This window comes from Chiloscyllium punctatum, chromosome 37 (genome assembly GCF_047496795.1).
Source record: "Chiloscyllium punctatum isolate Juve2018m chromosome 37, sChiPun1.3, whole genome shotgun sequence".
NCBI lineage: Eukaryota > Metazoa > Chordata > Chondrichthyes > Orectolobiformes > Hemiscylliidae > Chiloscyllium > Chiloscyllium punctatum.
In genome coordinates, this window is record NC_092775.1 from 20,595,122 (window position 1) to 20,615,120 (window position 19,999).

The window sequence follows — 19,999 nt, forward strand, 5'->3', positions numbered from 1 at the left end:
TATTGGTTTCAGTTCTTTCATATGTAAATTGCAAAACTATTTTTAAAAGTTACATTCTCAAGTGAACTTTAACAATTGGTATCATGTTGGCCCAGATAATGTATTGAAGGTGTGAGTTTCCCTGTGTGAGTCTGTCTGTGCCACAATGGTCAGAGTGATTCTAATCTAAAAAACAGATTTACAAAATCTTACATTGAGTCATGCATTTTTTGAACAAAGTAAAATGTAATTCTGCAGGTACAAATTCATCCCACAAACTTATATGTGTATTTGTGCGTGTGTGTGTATGTGTATATGTGTGGGGTGGCGGGGGGGTGGGGGGGAGTGCATGGTATGAGTGTCTGTGAGAGACTGTGTGTATGTGTGTGAGTGTGTGGGTAACGAGGTGTAAATCTGTGAGAGGGTCTGTGTGAGTATGTGTGTCTGGAGGAGAGTGTGTGTATAGGAGTGTGCGTACGTGTGTGTAGTAAAATGGAGTCACCTGTAATGTGACATGAACCCAAGGTCCCGTTGGAGGCCATCCCCACGGGTACGGAACTTAGCTACCAGCCTCTGCTCGGCCACTTTTCGATGTTGCCTGTGCCAAAGTCCACCTTGAAGGATGGTCACTGAAGTCAGAGGTCGAATGTCCCTGACTGGGAGGGAACACTCCTGTCTGTTGATTGTTGTGCAGTGTCCATTCATCCGTTGCCGTAGCCTCTCCTCGGTCTCGTCAAAGTACCGTGCCTCAGGGCATCCTTGCCTACACCGTGTGAGATAGACAACATTGGCTGAGTCACATGAGTACCTGCCACGTACATGGTGGGAGGTGTCCCCACGTGTAATGGTGGTATCCATGTCAACACTCTGACATGTCTTGCAGCATCTACCGTGACAGGGTTGTATGGTATTGTCCTGAAAGCTGGGCAGTTTGCTATGAACAATGATCTGTTTGAGGTTTGGCGGTTGTTTAAAGGCGAGCAGTGAAGGTGTGGGGACGGTCTTTAGCTTCTGCAGGTGACAATCTTTGAGGGTATTGTTCCATGAATGGCAAGCTGTCCTTCCACTGTCTCACCCAAGAACTATTTCCTCCTCTATGACCTGGGGCAGTGAATGCGTTAACATTATTCATAGAAAGTTAGGAATGGATCAATATGCAAATACTGTATTTGGTCAGCTGATGAGCAATAGTGTACCAGTTGACCTGTCACTTGGAAAGCTACAGGAAGTGCACTCGGTTAAGTTTTATCAATAAATATGTGATTATTTTGAAGTTATGGGAACCAGAAAATGTAGCACTAGCAGCTAAGCATGAAGCACAATACTTTACAGCAAAGATAGAATGAATTATGTTTAAAAATGTGGACAATCTTTGTGCATTGTGCACAGTATGATGATATACCAATTTGGCAATCCAGCAATTCCTCACTTATAACAACAAGAGCATGAAGCTAAAAATCACATTAAAGGTAGCAAAATGTCCCAGTGTATTTCACAATAACATCATCCATCAAAGGCAAACAACAAGTCAAATAAGGTAATGAGAACACATGACCAAATGCTTGAAGAATGTTTTTTTTTGGGTCTGAGAGGAGGAGAGAGAGGCAGCAATGCAGAAAGTTTTAGGGAGGGTATCCCAGACCTTTGGATGATGTAACATTTGGATGCATATGCCTGAATGTAATTAAAATCAAGAATATGCAATGGACCAGAATTCCCTGCTTTTCCTCCTTGTTTCCAGCCTCTGCACTTTTCTCACTTTTTATTGTTTTGAATGAACGGGGTTTGTATCCCAGCCTCAACTTCAACTTGAACTCAGCTTTCCATCCTCAAGCTGAAAATATCTTAAAGCAAAGAAGCCTAAGGATAATTTCAAAGTTTAACATCTGAAGCATCGAAGCTTAAAAGGTTGAAGAGAGCCCAACATTAAGAAAAATACAAATGGAAAACTTTGTACATTTGTCGTTTGTTTCAAGTCAAATTCTGGGCCTCTAGTTGATTTTCCTCCTTTCTGATTGATGAATCTGTGGTCAGCTAGACCAGACCAGCTGCTGCTCTGCCTGGGATGGTAGCATCAGTGGTCAGCGACGAGGCGTGACAATCGGCCATGAGTGATGGTGGTGGCGGTCAGTGATGATGCGGCGGTTGGTGCTGAAGCCTTGTGGGCGATGGTGAAGCTTGGTGTGTTTGGACAGCACTCAGCCCAGAGCAGGTGAAAGTGTGCCCAGAGTGGTGGAGAGCGATCCCTCTTGGGGAAGCCCAGCTTGGAGCATCTGCAGACTCATGGCTCAAGAAAAGGCTGTAATGTTTGACATTTTAACTTTATTTCTTTATTTTCTCCTTTAATGTTAAGAAGTCTGTAGTGCTGAACATTGCAGCATTTCTTTACTTCTCTAAGTAAGATTTTGTATCTAGGTACTTTGTACTGTGTGTGGTGATTGTACACTTTTCACTGTATTCTTGAACTCCACACGTGTGACAATAAAGCCTAATTCTAAAATCTAAAATCTAAGACAATCCAGATAAGGGCTCAGGTCTGTCACCTTTTAGTGCATTCTCACAGAATTAACTTGTGTAAGTGACCTCTGAAGCTCCTGTATACATAGTCTATGCAGTCAAACAGCTTGGCCATTGCAGCTGTCTCACTTGAAAAAGCACGAAACATTTATGGAATTAAAAATAAATCCACTTTGAGGGAGACTTTAATGCAGATTGTAGATATGACCTTGAGTGATCAGTAAATTATTTGTCCCTTCTGTAACCCTGTTACTGTTGTACACCACACTATTATTTAAAATAGTAACACTTTAGGTTAGTTACAGTGTGGAAAAAGGCCCTTCGGCCCAACAAGTCCACACTGACCCTCCGACAAGTAACCCACCCAGACCCATTTCCCTCTGACTAATGCACCTAACACTATGGGCAATTTAGCATGGCCACTCTACCTGACCTGCACATCTTTGGTCTATGGGAGGAAACCAGAGCACCCGGAGGAAAACCACACAGAACGTGCAAACTCCACACAATCACCCGAGGCTGGAATCGAACCTGGGACCTTGGTGCTGTTGAGGCAGCAGTGCTAACCACTGAGCCACCAATGTATTTTGAAGATTATTACAGGTAACTAGACTAATTGGTGAGAGACTACTGGAATTAATGCAAGATACATACTGTTCTGAAAATGTATTGTCAAGAATTATTGATTTTGCATATAATTGACTAGACCTATACTTATATTCTGGAAGTTTTATGAAGGACACTTTACAAAGCAAAAAAGACTAGCTGCAGCAGGGGACAATATTGCAAATGCTAAAACAAACATGCTGCTAGACTGGAACCACTACAATCCTTTCAGAGATAAAACACATTTAATGCATGCAATAAAGCTATAGGATTTGAATAGAGATAGAGTGATAAATTAGTAGACAAACAGGAGGCTGGAAGAATACAGCAAGCCAGGTAGCATCAGGAGGTGCAGAAATCAAGGTTTCGGCTATAAACCCTTCTTCAGGACTAGACGTGGGGATAGGGGGAGCTACAGATAAAGAGGGGAGGCAGAGAGAGTAGCAGAATGGTGCTGTAGTGATAGATGGACACAAATAGTGGGTACAACCTGGTTGGTCAATGGGAGGAATAAATCTGGTTGGTAGCTGGAAGGAAGGGTTGGTAGGTGGAATGGAAGAGACGAGGAGGGACTAGAAAGGGAGCCGGGGTTGGGTGGGAACATTATTTGGAATTAGAGAACTCTGGAGCAACTGCTTTTGCCCTCTTGCTTTTCTTTTCTCTGAAACCCCACTGATTAAAGTGTATGAGTTGAAAAGATTCCTGAAGGCCCCATGATGTTCGTGGAGAATTCTTAAAGGAGAATTCAAAATCTACTCCACTGTCCCCAGAAAAGTGAAATCAATCCGCCATAACCAATCCGGGAAGGTACCCCAGAGCCAACAGCTTGTGTACAATATGCCAAAATTTGGTAGATGAAGTTTAATATGAATATGTGTGAGGTTCTCCATTTTGATTAGTGGAATAGAAAGGCAACTTATCGAATTGGAAATTAATTTCAGCCTCCGACGCCCCAGGGAACATAGCCCCAGCCTGTTCAGCCTCTCCCCACAGCTCAAATCCTCCAACCCTGGCAACATCCTTGTAAATCTTTTCTGAACCTTTCAAGTTTAACAACATCCGTCCGATAGGAAGGAGACCAGAATTGCATGCAATATTCCAAAAGTGGCCTAACCAATGTTCTGTATTGCCGCAACATGACCTCCTAATTCCTGTAGGAGAAAGTGAGGACTGCAGATGCTGGAGATCAGAGCTGAAAATGTGTTGCTGGAAAAGCGCAGCAGGTCAGGCAGCATCCAAGGAGCAGGAGAATCGATGTTTCAGGCATAAGCCCTTCTTCAGGAAGAAGGGCTTCCTGAAGAAGGACTCATGCTCGAAATGTCGATTCTCCTGTTCCTTGGATGCTGCCTGGCCTGCTGCGCTTTTCCAGCAACACATTTTCAGCTCCCAACTCCTGTACTCAATACTCTGACCAATAAAGGAAAGCATACCAAATGCCTTGTTCATTATCCTAACTACCTGTAACTCTACTTTCAGGGAGCTATGAACCTGCACACCAAGGTCTCTTTGTTCAGCAACAGTCCCGAGGACCTTACCATTAAGTGTATAAATCCTGCTAAGATTTATCAGCACTTGCTACAAGCAGTGTTTACCTCTGATGAAATGCAGCATACAGAACAATACCATCGTATTATAATATTAATCTGTCCTTACCAACCATCTCCCTGCCCTGAATAAATTCCCTAATTAATAAATATCTGTTAAATATCTTTTAACTGGGCCATTATCCTTTTCAGAAACTAACTGACAAAACAGTGCTTCCATGAAATTGCATGAATGAATGAAACTCATACTGGCAAATAGTAAATAAATGTCCCAAAACAGCTGCGTAATCAGTTTAATATCCTTTTTTTCTTTAATTAACTACAGGTACAATTTCTAACATATTTAGAGCATATAGGCCTACTATCTTTACTGACATTTACTAACTTAAAAGAGAAAAGGAATCACACCTCTTAACAGCTCCCTGGTGGTCTAATGGTTAGGATTTGGCTCTGTGACCGCTGTGGCCTGGGTTTGATTCCCAGTCAGGGAATAAGTTTGGGGAAGCAATGGCCTAGTGGTATTATTGCTGGACTCTCAACCCAGAGATCCAGGTAATGTCCTCGGGATCGAGTTTGAATCCTGCCATGGCAGATGTGGAACTTGAAATCAATAGGTATCTGGATTCAAGGTCTCGGATAACCTGGAATCGATTGTTGATTGTTTGGAAAAACTCATCTAGTTCATTAATATCCTTTGAGGAAGGAAACTGCTTTCCTTACCTGGTCTGGTCTACATATGACTCCAGATACACAGCAACATGGTTGACTCTTACCTGTCCTCTGGCATGGGCAACAAATGCTGGTTATCCAGTGACCCCCTCATTCACTCATGGGCACAGCCTTAGAATGAGAGGGAGTCAATTTAGAACGGAAATGAGGAGACATTTCTTCAGCCAGAGAGTGGTGGACCTGTGGAATTCATTGCCATGGAACGCAGTGGAGGCCGGGACATTAAGTGTCTTCAAAGCAGAGATTGATAAGTTCTTAACCTCATAAGGAATTAAGGGATACGGGAAGAGTGCGGGTAAGTGGCATTGAAATGCCCATCAGCCATGATTGAATGGTGAAGTGGACTCGATGGCCTGAATGGCCTTACTTTCATTCCTGTTTCTTATGGTCTTAATTATGCAAGCAGATTAGACAGACACTCTTAATCCAATCAGAAGTAGCAGATACTTTGCACATGTTTTAACTCATCTCCTATTTCCCAGGACAGAAGCCCGTCAAACTTTTGTGTACTATAGATAAAACAATGTTACACATAGTATTAGAATTTTAATATATGTAAGAACTGTGTATGAAGGGGATCTTGTAAAAACTGCATTTTGGGATTCTACTGCCACCTCGAACTTGCACATTCCTAAACACTGTGGGCAATTTAGCATGGCCAATTCATCTAACTTGCATATCTTTGGATTGTGGGAGGAAACCGGAGCACCCGAAGGAAACCCACGCTGACATGGGCAGAACATGCAAACTCCAAATAGACAGTCGTCTGACAAAATGTGTCATTTTCCAGAAATTTTAAAGTTCTGTGCTACCAAATGAGTATTCTTCAACTCTCTGAAAGACAGTGCAGGCATCAATTTAGGTGTCTCCTGATCCATCATCACTGAACTATGTCATCCTCTGACTAATTTCAAGGAGAAACTGGGGACCTGCGTGGCATCTTCCAAACATTGACACAGAAATGAATCTAGGATGTCACTTATGCCATTTTCTCCAGATCACAAGTCTTCATATCCTCCCCCCTCCCCTATGATGAGGCCAGTCAAGGGCTGAGTGCCTTCCTTCTCTGAGACAAAAGCAGAAATGAAGAAAGAGAATCCAGAACCAAAATGATTTGAAACTATAAATCTATATCAGCATACTCATAAATGAGCACTCATCTTCTATATCTGAAGCCCTTAAATCAGAGGTCTCTCACTTTGTGAAACATATATTTACATTAAGAGATGTTCAATAATTCTTATTCACTACTTTACATTATGCACAATCTTAATCTAACATAGCAGGCATCCAATCCACTCCCTGACTTTGATACTCTATTGCTAATGAAAAGGTGCAGCATGATCCTATCATTTCCTTTTCCCATAGGACTGTGCCTAATCTTTGCTCAGTGCCTCTGCACAACACCATCATTCAGTTTAACATTCACAGTGTGAGGAAATCTCAACCACAAGCCTATATATTTATAGAACAGTAGGGAGATTTGAGAAGGTGAGCTTTTGTATTGGATTCATAATGAAAGTTGTTTTTCTTTGGTTCTGAGAGGAGAGAAAGGCTGGTGTCCAAATATTAAATAAAAACAGAGTGCCCAGAGCTTACTGGAAGACATCATTATTTATAGTGAACAATTTTATTCAGCAACGTTTTTCACATTTTTAAGTTACATGCCCTGCAATATCTCTCTAGTGAACATTGCACTGGTGTGACAGGCTGGTTACCTAAGAAATAATAAAAAATGAACAACTCTGCTATTGGTTTAACACAGGTGCTTGCTCTTCACAATGAGTATAAAAAAGATTCAGTTCCATTGCAGCAAAATGCAATGCAAATACGTTCTGTCATAGTGCAATAGAATACAATTTACCCAGTTACACCATTTGCATCTCTTTACAATTTCTGACTTAGCTGCTGAAAAATTATAACAGATAGCAGTGTGAAAAGGCAACACTTTCAATAACAGTGAGAACCTAAAGATATACAGTTTTAGAATTAGTTCATATAGGAGTTCAGTGTCAGATTACATGCCTGTCTTTCTGATCATCTTTATGAAAACAAGATTTCATGAATGAGATCCTCTAAAAGAATTCAGATGACATTTTGACATTTTAGTTTATATCATTTAATTCCTGCCCAAAACAAGTTAATACTCAAAGCATGGACATTTATTTTTATAACAAATATGGGGCTTAATGTGTTGTACTGTCTCATTGCTTTGCATGATGATATTGCCCTTAACTAATTTAAATAGGCTGTGTTAAAGAGCACACAAGGAATTTTACATAAACACATTAAGAGATGCAGGAAATGAAACTTGCTGAAGTTTATCTTCAGATTCCCAAAGTAGCACACTGTCTACAGATTCTTTATAAATACACAGTTAAGTTGAATAGACTATTTAGACTGTAGGGGCTAGAAATTGTTGGTAAGTTGCACTTTTAGAATATTGCATTCATCTGCATGACATTATTTATTTCAACATTTTGTACAGTGAAAATACTGTGATATCAATAGTTAGTATAAAGTTCAATTAATCCACAACCATGAAGCAATTTCTGGCATACGGATGATTTTGTTGTTTGTACAGACAATGTACATTGTCCAATAAGAGCAGGTCAGAATATCAGTATCTGGATAGGTGCACTTTGAGTAGCTTCCCTTTGGTCCCTGGCCAATCATTGATTATTATTATTATAATTCACACATGGGACTGTTCAAAACTGGATGGTGAACCACAGACTATCTCTCTGATGAAACTTGCTACATAATAGTGAATTGCTGATCGGTGCCCTGACTCTGAATGCTTATCTTATATGGCTGATGTTTCTTCTAAACACTTGAAGATGAGTTTTAATTAAAGCTTCCTAATTTTAATCAGTATTGTGCTTTGTTGTTGTCCATAAAGGTGAGTTAATTGCTTCGATGTTAAATCTACAGAAATCCATTTTTTATTTGTTTTATGAAAAGTGTGATGAATAAAATTATGTACATAAGAGTGCACAGTATTTCAAACTGGATATATGAAGCAGGCAAAGTGGATATTGTCCTCCGGCTATAAAATTATTTGGCTTCACAGGATGCGCTTTAAAAGTTTGAATTGATAATGACTCCAAGTTGATTCTTTGCTATTTTCATCTGCAGACTTAAATAATTTACATTAAACACCTGGAAGTAGATCTCTCACCATTTATAACTAAATTGGAGAAATTCCAATCGGTACCAGGCATTTTAACCGTGATGTTATCTAACTGGAGTAAGTACCGCAGCTAATTCTTCAAATGTATCTTTTAACAGCCCAAAACTCACACAAAGAAAGCTTTACTGTCTTTATCTCCTTGTAAGTTCTCTTTTGAAGTGCAACAGCCTAAACTAGATGCTTTGTTAGTTTAGAATTCATTCAAAAGCTGCATTTCTATTGGCTTTAAAGGTACGCTTTGCCACCAAATTCCAGAGTTTGGGTCTATGGACTGAGCACCAATCTCAGAGTAGTTTTGCTGATTCACTGTCCAATCTTTAGAAATATGTGAAAAATGGCTACTGTTTCCAGCATGACTCAGGTATGTTTACTCTGAGGTTAGGCCTGGCTGCACTTTAATCCACATATTATACCAGGAAATGATAGCACTAATTCTTCTGTTGGCCAAAGGAAAAATTGCCTCATTTATACCATGATTCTCCAGTTTGCTTTTGAAATGTTACAAAATTGAAAGTAGCTTTTAAAAACATCAGCATCTTACTAAAGTCTAGGATCAGAAAAGTCAATGAAAATGAGATAGTTGTGAAGTTTTTTTTACTTTCTGTTTCTGATCAAGCCTCACCCTTTAAATGGGACCCTCTTCAATGAATATCCACCAGTGAAAGGTACAATGCCAGCATTGTATGCTTTGAAAAATTACAGTGAGTTTTGCAGCTACATATCCTGAGACAAATTCCGATACTTTCAGTATTCTGACCAGAGTAAGTCAGAGATTGAGAGGAATGTAGGTAGAGCTGAATAAGTCATGTAACTATTGACAGAATGATGTAGTGTACTTAAGTATTACAGTAGTGTGTGATAAAGCACTGGCACATAAGCTTAGGCTATTCTGCTTGGAAGTAAAATAGTAGAAGTGAGGAGTTTCCATTTGCAATCAAGAAAAATCAGGGTAGTATCTAAAAGGGGTTTTCTCAACTGTTCATGTCAATAGAGATGACACATTTGAAAGACTCAAGACAAGGAGGAATCTGCAAGTAAAATAAGACTTCTATATGAGTGATTGATAGCCTTTAATGGACATCCTTCTGTTATTTATAATATGTCTAAGTGAAAGGAATGTCTGTTTCACTTCTGTTTCCCTGTCTTAGCATGCAAAGCTTATGTCCTATGAATTTGATGTTATGTAAGAAATCTCATTTAGAGAGGATGTAGGAAAAGCTGGTATCAGGAATGGAAGAATGAATGACAGCAGGAACTTTAAAAGGTTATGGTTAAGAAATAATATTGGGGTAGCAACGGTCTTAGTCTGTACCTAGACTGTAAAGACTTTATCAGGAAATTGAAATACTCTATTTCTTCAGCAATTCTTTAGCTCAACAAGAAAGTACCTGTTAGAAATGGCAGATTTCTTTGAAACCAAGAACTGGATCGACAAGTGTCCAGATTATTGTTATTTAGGCCCATGTAACTTTTAAATTCAGTCTAAATTCTGATATATAACACAACTGATTCTGAAAAACAAAGCTAATTTCTACACTTTAATATAAGCTTTCAATGCTAAACCAGTTAATGATCAACTAGAATGTTGATCAGAAAAATGTTAGAATTTTGTTATTGAACCAGAGCTTAACAATGGCATGTAAATATTTCTGCTCACAGAGAATCTTCAATCTTCAGTTCTAATGCTTTGTAGTCTTTGTAATAAATTTCCTTCTTAGTTTGAACTGCAAAAGTAAAAGATATATTGTCAACACAATAACTTGGTATTCTGGCAGATAAAATCCACAAACAATTAATACATAGAAACAGTAAATTTTACCAACCATTATATTTAAATTAAACTTTTTAAAAGTTTCAGATTTTTGGATAAATTTGCTTGAAAAAATTTCCAATTTTGCACTAGCCTTGGTCAGAACCATGTGTGCTACAGGAACCAGATGTGGAACAGAGCCCCTTCCATTCTCTTCCAATTACTGGATTGAAGTGATGCTGTACAATGTTACCAATGGACCATAAAATATTTGTGTGAGGTTCTGCCCACTAATGTTTTGGTGAATGTCTTCATTAAAATAACAGGAAGTTTATTTCAGTGAACCTGTATTTTACTTAAAGCACTGTCAATGCTACATTTAAACTTAAGACCAAGTAGTAAAAGGTAGAGTCCTGCATGGCTATGTTCTACCACATAACACAGGCTCTTCACATTTATAAGAATCAAAAATACCAATTTTTAAAAATATGAATGATGCACCACCTGGGATAAAGACACTTTGCATGGTGTGACCCAGAGATACTATCATGTTGGGGAAGATCCAGCAGCTTGTGCAACAATGAAATTGGGCTGGAAGTTTCATTGCTTTTCTGCCTTCTCTAATTAGGAACACCAGAGGTGCTAAAACAATGTGTTTATTGCAGATTATTCCCTCTTGGTTTAGCTGCCATTAGACCATTGACGATTACATTCTAAACAGTTGGAATGATATGGAACTGGACTGTGTCAAATAAAGAAATTAACCTGGAAACCTTGCCCACCTCCTCAAAGAGTAACAGGTAGTGGAGGTTGACTGAGCCAGTGTAAACTACACTGCAGTAAATGGATGGCACTTATGGAGAGGCTACAGTCTGAACTACGAGGAGAAAGTGAGGACTGCAGATGCTGGAGATCAGAGCTGAAAATGTGTTGCTGGAAAAGCGCAGCAGGTCAGGCAGCATCCAAGGAGCAGGAGAATCGACGAATGAGCCCTTCTTCAGGAATGAGGAGAGTACGCCAAGTAGCTAAGATAAGAGGTAGGGAGGAGGGACTTGGGGGAGGGGCGTTGGAAATGCGATAGGTGGAAGGAGGTTAAGGTGAGGGTGATAGGCCGGAGTGTGGGTGGAAGCGGAGAGGTCAGGATAAAGATTGCAGGTTAGGAAGGTGGTGCTGAGTTCGAGGGATTTGACTGAGACAAGGTGGGGGGAGGGAAAATGAGGAAACTGGAGAAATCTGAGTTCATCCCTTGTGGTTGGAGGGTTCCTAGGCGGAAGATGAGGCGGTCTTCCTCCAGCCGTCATGTAGCTATGGTCTGGTGATGGAGGAGTCCAAGGACCTGCATGTCCTTGGTGGAGTGGGAGGAGGAGTTGAAGTGTTGAGCCACGGGGTGGTTGGGTTGGTTGGTCCGGGTGTCTCAGAGGTGTTCTCTGAAACGTTCCAAAAGTAGGCGGCCTGTCTCCCCAGTATAGAGGAGGCCACATTGGGTGCAGCGGATGCAGTAAATGATGTGTGTGGAGGTGCAGGTGAATTTGTGGTGGATATGGAAGGACCCCTTGGGGTCTTGGAGAGAAGTAAGGGGGGAGGTGTGGGCGCAAGTTTTGCATTTCTTGCGGTTGCAGGGGAAGGTGCCGGGAGTGGAGGTTGGTTTGGTGGGGGGGGGGTGTGGATCTGACAAGGGAGTCACTGAGGGAGTGGTCTTTTCGGAACGCTGATGGGGAGGGGAGGGAAATAAATCCCAGGTGGTGGGGTCCGTTTGGAGGTGGCAGAAATGACGACGGATGATATGATGTATATGGAGGTCGGTGGGGTGGTAGGTGAGGACAAGTGGCGATTGGAGGGGTGGGGCTCAGGGGTGGAGGAGCGGGAAGTGGAGGAGATGCAGTGGAGACCATCGTTGATCACGTCTGGGGGGAAATTACGGTCTTTGAAGAAGGAGGCCATCTGGGTTGTTCGGTATTGGAACTGGTCCATCTCAGACTCCTCCCTCCCCTTCCTAGACCTCTCCATTTCTATCTTGGACGACCGAATCAACACGGACATTTACTATAAACTGACCGACTCCCAGAGCTACCTAGACTACACCTCCTCCCACCCTGCCCCCTTTAAAAACGTCATCCCATATTCCCAATTCCTTCGTCTCCGCCGCATCTGCTCCCAGGAGGACCAGTTCCAACACCAAACAACACAGATGGCCTCCTTCTTCAAATATCGCAATGTCCCCCCCAGCCATGATTGACGATGCGCTCCACCGCATCTCCTCCACTTCCTGCTCCTTCACCTTTGAGCCCCACCCCTCCAATCGCCACCAGGACAGAACCCCACTGGTCCTCACCTACCACCCCACCAACCTCCATATACAGTGTATCATCCGTCGTCATTTTCGCCACCTCGAAACGGACCCCACCACCAGGGATAGATTTCCCTCCCCTCCCCTATCAGCGTTCCAAAAAGACCACTCCCTCCGTGACTCCCTTGTCAGGTCCACACCCCCCACCAACCCAACCTCCACTCCCGGCACCTTCCCCTGCAACTGCAAGAAATGTAAAACTTGCGCCCACACCTCCCCCCTTACTTCCCTCCAAGGCCCCAAGGGATCCTTCCATATCCGCCACAAATTCACCTGCACCTCCACACACATCATTTACTGCATCCGCTGCACCCAATGTGGTTTCCTCTATATTGGGGAGACAGGCCGCCTACTTGCAGAATGTTTCAGAAAACACCTCTGGGACACCCGGACCAACCAACCCAACTACCCCATGGCTCAACACTTCAACTCCCCCTCCCACTCCACCAAGGACATGCACATCCTTGGATTCCTCCATCGCCAGACCATAGCTACATGACGGCTGGAGGAAGAGCATCTCATCTTCCGCCTAGGAACCCTCGAACCACAAGGGATGAACTCAGATTTCTCCAGTTTCCTCATTTCTCCTCCCCCCACCTTGTCTCAGTCCCAACCCTCGAACTCAGCACCACCTTCCTAACCTGCAATCTTCTTCCTGACCTCTCCGCCCCCACCCCCACCCCCACTCCGGCCTATCACCCTCACCTTGACCTCCTTCCACCTATCGCATTTTCAACGCCCCTCCTCCAAGTCCCTCCTCCCTACCTTTTATCTTAGCCTGCTTGGCACACTTTCCTCATTCCTGAAGAAGGGCTCATGCCCGAAACGTCGATTCTCCTGCTCCTTGGATGCTGCCTGACCTGCTGCGCTTTTCCAACAAAACATTTTCAGCTACAGTCTGAACTACTGCAGGCCTAATGCATGGATTATGATCTAAACATAGAGCAATATTGTAGGCATTTAAATAGAGAGTTTGATGCTCAAGGTCAGGTTTTTTATGATGTTACTCTATGGTACTGCTCATCAAGTCCAATTTGCATTTATATAGAGAAAGTAAAATATTCCAAGGTGCTTCACTGGAGCTTTGATTCAGCCACACAAAGGGATGATGCAGTTCACCTGAAGCTTGTTTTAAAAGGTAGGTTTTAAGGTGGTGGACCTTGGAGGAGGAGATAGGCATATGGAGGCAGAGAGAGATTTTGGGAGGGAATACCTGTGTTTAGGGATTAAGCAACTGAAAGCAAACACGATGGTGTCAGTTGATTGAAAATAGTAATGTGCAAGTGTGTAGAATTGAAGAAAGGCAAAGATGGTGGAAAAATTTGGGGTTTGGAGATTACAGAGCTAGGAAAGGACAAGGCCGTGGGTGAACTTGAATGCAGACAAATGAGGATTTTTAGTTGGAGTTGCTGCCAAAGCTGGTCAGCAAGCGTACGGGCTATGGTGAATGACCCTTGGTGTAAGTTCAATGTACAGTTGAGTTTTGTATGAGTTTAATCTTACAAACGGTAAAAGGTCAAGAGTTCATTGGAACAGATAACAAAGATGTGAAGAAGACTTTAAAAGTCCATTATATGAGGGTTTTTAATGATGACAGTGGCTTCAAAACAAAAAACAGGTTTGGATCTTCAGCAAGGTGATTACAATCGGATTAATGCTCAGTTTCTACATTTCTGTGTCTCATACTACACTGCATTTCTGATTGGCTCTTCCAAGGCCAACTTCTTCAGAAATGTAGTCCCATGGAGAGCTTCATTGCAAGATTGGAGCATTGGGTGATTGGGAAGACCAAACCAAGTCTTCCCTTTTTGCAGCAATGGCTATTGAAAGGCAAGTTGTCCAGTGTGAATGCTAGATAATGTGTGAATAATGAATGAATGAATGAATAAGAAGGTTGTTAGTCTGGGTTGGTGGATGAAGTAAGTGTGTAAATTTGAAGGATAGTAGATGGGTTGTGTGGCAGGTGTGTAGCATAGAGGAGGGGAAGGTGCCAGGCAAAGACAGTGTGAAGTGCAGAAAGTGGAAGGTGGAGAGTGTGGTAGTTTGCCAGATTTGTAGAGTGGTGAGTGGCTAGCATGGCAAAGTGGAAGGGTACAGATGGGCAGAGTGGTCGCTGGATAGATGAGTGCATGGGTAAATGGGTCAGGAGGTAGTTGGGTTTGGAAGGGAAGGGGACATTACATCAGGGTCCAGTCAGGCTGTGTCAGCAGGAAGGGTAGTCTGGGCTCCAAAAGGGAGATGGAGGGCTCACTGCAAGTGATTGCGGATTTCTTGCACAGTAACTCAGGACTCCTTCTGCACAGATCCTCATTTGTCTGAATTCAAGTTCACCCACGGCCTTGTCATTTCCTAGTTCTGTAATCTCCAAACCCCAAACTCTCCTTCTGCACAGTCCTGAGAGTACAGTCCCGAGAGTACAGTCTTTCTGTTGAACAATTCCTGAGCAACTATCCAGTTCAGCATGTCAGAATATCCAAAGTTTTCAAAGTTAAAAATCACACAACACCAGGTTATAGTCTAACAGGTTTATTTGGAAGCACTAGCTTTTGGAAAGGTGCTCCTTCATCAGGTGGTCGTGGAGCATAAGATCGTAAGACACAGAATTTATAGCAAAAGTTTACAATGTGATGTAACTGAAATTATAATTGAAAAAGACCTGTATTGTTTGTTAAGTCTCTCATCTTTTAAAATAAACATGCTGGTTTCAGTTCTTTCATATATAAATCGCAGAACTTTCTTAAAGTTACGTTCTCAAGCAAACTTAAGCAATTGGTGTCATGTTGGCTCAAATAATGCATTTGAGGTGTGAGGTGCCCTATGTGAGACTGCAATATTCAGACTGATTCTAATCTAAAAACAGATATACAGAATCTTACATGGACTCATGCAATTTTTGAGCAAAATAAAATGTAATCCTGCAATTACAAATTCACCCCATAAACCTATATGTGTCTGCGTGTGTATGTACATGTGGGTGTGTGTTGGGAGGAGGAGGGTTATGAGTATCTGTGAGAGAGTATGTATATGAGTGTGAGTGTAAAGGATTACAAGTCTGTGAGAGAGTGCGTGTGCGCGTGAGAGTATGGGAGTATATATCAGAGCGTATCTGAGCGTGAGTGTTCCTGTCTAAGAATGTCTGTGTGTGTGTGTGTGTGTGTGTGTGTGTGTGTGTGTCTTTAGTGCAGTGGGGTCACCTGTACTATGACATGAACCAAGGTCCTGGTTGAGGCCATCCCTATGGGTACAAAACTTGGCTATCAGCCTCTGCTCAGCCACTTTGCGTTGTTGCCTGTCCTGAAGTCTGTTGGAGGATAGTCACTGAATGTCCGAGGTCGAATGTCCCGGACCACTGAAGTGTTCTCCAACTGGGAGGGAACACTCCTGTCTGTTGATCGTTGTGCGGTGTCCATTCCGTTGTCGTAGCCTCTGCTCGGTCTCGCCAATGCACCATGCCTCTGGGCATCCATGCCTGCAGCGTATGAGATAGACAACGTTGGCTGAGTCGCATGAAAACTTGCCATATACATGGTGGGAGGTGCCCCACGTGTAATGGTGGTGTGGGTGTTGATACTCATCTTGCAGTGTCTACCGTGACAAGGTTGTCTGGTATTGTCCTGAAAGCCAGGCATTTTGCTACGAACAATGACCTATTTGAGGTTTGGTGGTTGTTTAAAGGGGAGAAGTGGAGGTGTGGGGAAGGTCTTGGTGTGGTGCTCATCCTCATTGATAATGTGTTGCAGGTCACGAAGAACATGGCGTAGTTTTCAGCTCCTGGGAAGTACTGGACAATGAAGGGTACCCTGTTGGTTGCAGCTTGTGTCTTATTATGGTTTCTTGCTGTGGCACGTCAGAACTGGTTGTTGATGACTTGAGCATCCTATCCCATTCTTATGAGAGCATCCTTGAGCACTTCTGGGTGCTCATCACGTTCCTCCTCATCTGAACAGATCCTTGGCTTGTCCATAGGTCATGGGTGGTTTAAAACATTTGGGTTGGAAGCTGGAGAAGTGCAGCATCGTGAAGTTATCTGTGGGTTTGCAGTAGAGGGAGGTGCTGAGGTACCCATTCTTAATGGAGATGCATGTGTCCAAGAATGAGAGATAGTAGAGAGTTTGATGATAAGCTGAAACTCATTGATTTGTGTAGTTTTTCAGTGACTTCTCATTATGGGTCCAGAGGAAGAAAATGTTGTTAATATATCTGGTGTATAGTTTTGGTTGGAGATCCTATGTGCAGAAGAAGTCTTGTTTGAACCTATGCATGAAAATGATGGCAAATTTGGTCCCCAGGGCTGTTCCATGTGTCTGGATGAAGAACTGGTTGTCAAAGGTGAAAATGTTGTGGTCAAGGATAAAGCGGATGAGTTGTAAGATAGTGCGCGGAGATTGGCTGTTATTGGTGTTGAGTCCTAAGGCTGTTACTGTGATGCTGTCATTGTGGGGATGCTGGTGTAGAGTACTGAAACATCCATTTTGATGAAGAAAGTTCCCGGTTCGACTGATCCATGGGTGCTGAGTTTCTGTAAGAAGTCAGTAGTGAAGCTGGGGGTCCCCTATACAATGGGTTTCAAGATGCCTTTGACATAGCCAGAGAGGTTGTCACACAGAGTCCCATTGCCTGAAACAATGGGATGCCCTGATGTGTTGGCTTTGTATATATTTGTAAGGCAGTAGAAGTTGCCTACACAAGAAATACGTGGGATGAGGGCATGTATGGAACTCTGAAGGACTGGATACAAAGTCCTGATCAATGTGTTTAGTTCATGGGTGTGCTCTTTGGTTGGATTGACTGGTAATTGCCTGTAGTATTCCTGGTTGTTCAGTTGTCGGTACACTTCCTTGCAGTAATCTGTTCTATTCTGAATGACAATGGCTCCTCCTTTATCTGCTGGTTTGGTGACAATATTATAATTGGTTTTGAGAGCATGGATGGTGTTGCATTGTGATCGGGTGATGTTTTGCTCTACCTTGTGGGTATGGCTGATGAATCTATATTATTTCTAATTATATATTTCTAATTAGAATTTATATAGTATATATTTATATAGTATATATAATATATTAGCATTTATATATTTCCTGATGGTTTAAGCACACGTGTCCAGCCCAGGGAAGCGGCCATCCGGTGGGGTCCAAGTTGACTCTTCCTTTGGTTGCTCCTCTACCGATCACTGTGATGACTGCTCTGGTTCCTTGGTGGGCACATTGGGATCACTGCTGGCATCTTGAAAGAATTCCCAGAGTCTCATTTGTCTGATGAGTTCCTCTATGTCTGATGGAAGACCCATGGGCTCCATTTTGGTGGTGGGGTAGAAACGGAGATCCCTGCTAAGAACCTCAATCTCTTCCCGTTGAAGGGTGTAGTCCAAGAAGTTAACGATCGACTTCCCCATGCTGATAACATTTTCCACTGTGGTGCCAGGGTGGACGTGGCTACTGCTGGTGGTGATGCCAAGTTTCTCCAGTTTCTTGCTCTTGGTGTGCATGTACGTGGTGTAGTTTTGTTGCCTTGCCTGTTTACAGTGTGCCATAACTGTATTGCTGTATCCTGAGCGCAGGCTGAGAGTGAGGACTTCCCCATGCCTCCGTTTCTCGCCTTTAAACAACCACCAAACCTCAAACAGATCATCGTTTGTAGCAAACTTCCCGGCTCTCAGGACAACGCCATACAACCTGGTCACACTAGATGCAGCAAGATGTGTCAGAGTGTCGACACGGATACCATCATTACGCGTGGGGACACCTCCCACCATGTACATGGCAGGTACTCGTGCAACTCAGCCAACATTGTCTGTCTCATACACTATAGACAAGGATGCCCTGAGGCATGGTACAGTGGCGAGACTGAGCAGAGGCTACGACAACGGATGAATGGACACTGCACAACAATCAACAGACAGGAGTGTTCCCTCCCGGTCGGAGAACACTTCAATGGTCCAGAACATTGGGTGACCATCCTCCACTGGGTAAAAGATCTTGGCTATTTATTCTATCCAGGCCCCTCATAATTTTATAAACCTCTATAAGCTTACCACTCAACCTCGAACTTCATGTGGTCCCTACCTTCTCACTCCATGACCTTTTCAAAATTCCTTTCATTTCTGCACTGTCCTCCCCAAATTCTTACACGTTCTGTATTGCTGGAACCGTCTGCTAGCTTGCCAGATGACTGTTATTCATTGTGAACTCATTGGAGAATACTTTCTCAATACAGACCATCACATCCAAGCCCATTCATAAGCATGTCATCGCCTGTAGATCATACTGCCAGCAGGGGGCAGTCATCAACAGCAGAAGATGTATTTGGGTCATGCAATTCCAAAGTAAAAAAATCACACAACGCCAGGTTATAGTCCTTTAATGCATTGTCTGAGCTGAATTGTCACCTTTTCTTTTATAAACCTTAAGTTATCTCAGGAATGTGACTTCAAAGAAGTTCTGGAAATTACATATTAATGAATTGAAACCTGCATCCCCATTCTAAGTGATTAAAGACTTAACAGCAATCTAGATATGTTCAACACATCACATCAGTTTTATGACACTTTGATCTTTTACTATAAATTCTGTGCCCTATGATACTGCCCCACTAGCTACCTGATGAAGGAGCAGCGCACCTCCATATCCTAATACAAGAGATTGAAGCCAATTGTAGTACTTTCCTGCACCCTAGTGGCGATGAGTAAGTTCATCAGTCACCTTGATTGACCCTGCAATTTGCTGTTCTGTGCAACTCAGCTGTTACTTATCCAATGGAATTCATGAAGCATCTTAACAATGTTCCAAAAATGATATCTTCTATTCACATGATGTCAGCTGCCGTGTCATAGCACAACAGTTTGTACTGTGCCAGTCCACCTTGTGTACATCACCACCTGCTGTGGTTCAGGATATGGCAATCATTTCTGAATTTGCTGTTAAAGATGCCAGAAGTGGGACATGATTTGTGGGCCCCTATTATACAATCACAGAATCATAGAATTCCTACAGTGCAGAAGGAGGCCATTCAGCCCGAGCTGCACCGACCCTCCAAAGAGTAGCCTAGCCAGATTACTCTATCCCCGTAATCCCACATTACCCATGACTCATCCACCTAGCCTGCACATCCCTTGTCACTACAGACAATTTAGCGTGGCCAATTGGCCTGTCAGGATCAGCTGAGCTTTTCCTTCCTTCTTGCCTCTTTTAATTTTCCTCCAAACCGTCAGCTTTTAGAAGTCACAGCTGTCGGTGACTGTCTGCCAATTATCAGTGTCAATGCTTGCTACCTTCACACAAAAACAGAAAGCCCTGGAGGAACTTAGCAGGTCCAGGGACATTTGTAGAGAGAAAAAC

General features: G+C 42.7%; 1 protein-coding gene across 5 annotated transcripts in view; it reads right to left on the bottom strand.

Annotated features, from left to right (window-relative positions):
- Nucleotides 1-7,020: 7,020 nt before the first annotated feature.
- The window catches only part of rbbp8l (retinoblastoma binding protein 8-like), a 118,051-nt gene continuing 105,072 nt past the window's right edge, over nt 7,021-19,999 (bottom strand). For 4 of the 5 annotated variants that reach the window (XM_072556424.1, XM_072556425.1, XM_072556422.1 and 1 more), the window contains one exon: nt 10,193-10,292. In XM_072556424.1, coding sequence (XP_072412525.1) covers nt 10,283-10,292 — 10 coding nt within the window. In that variant the 3' untranslated portion in view covers nt 10,193-10,282. Of the gene's footprint in view, nt 10,293-19,999 lie in introns of all 5 variants that reach the window. The other variant, XM_072556423.1, reaches the window with a different exon arrangement.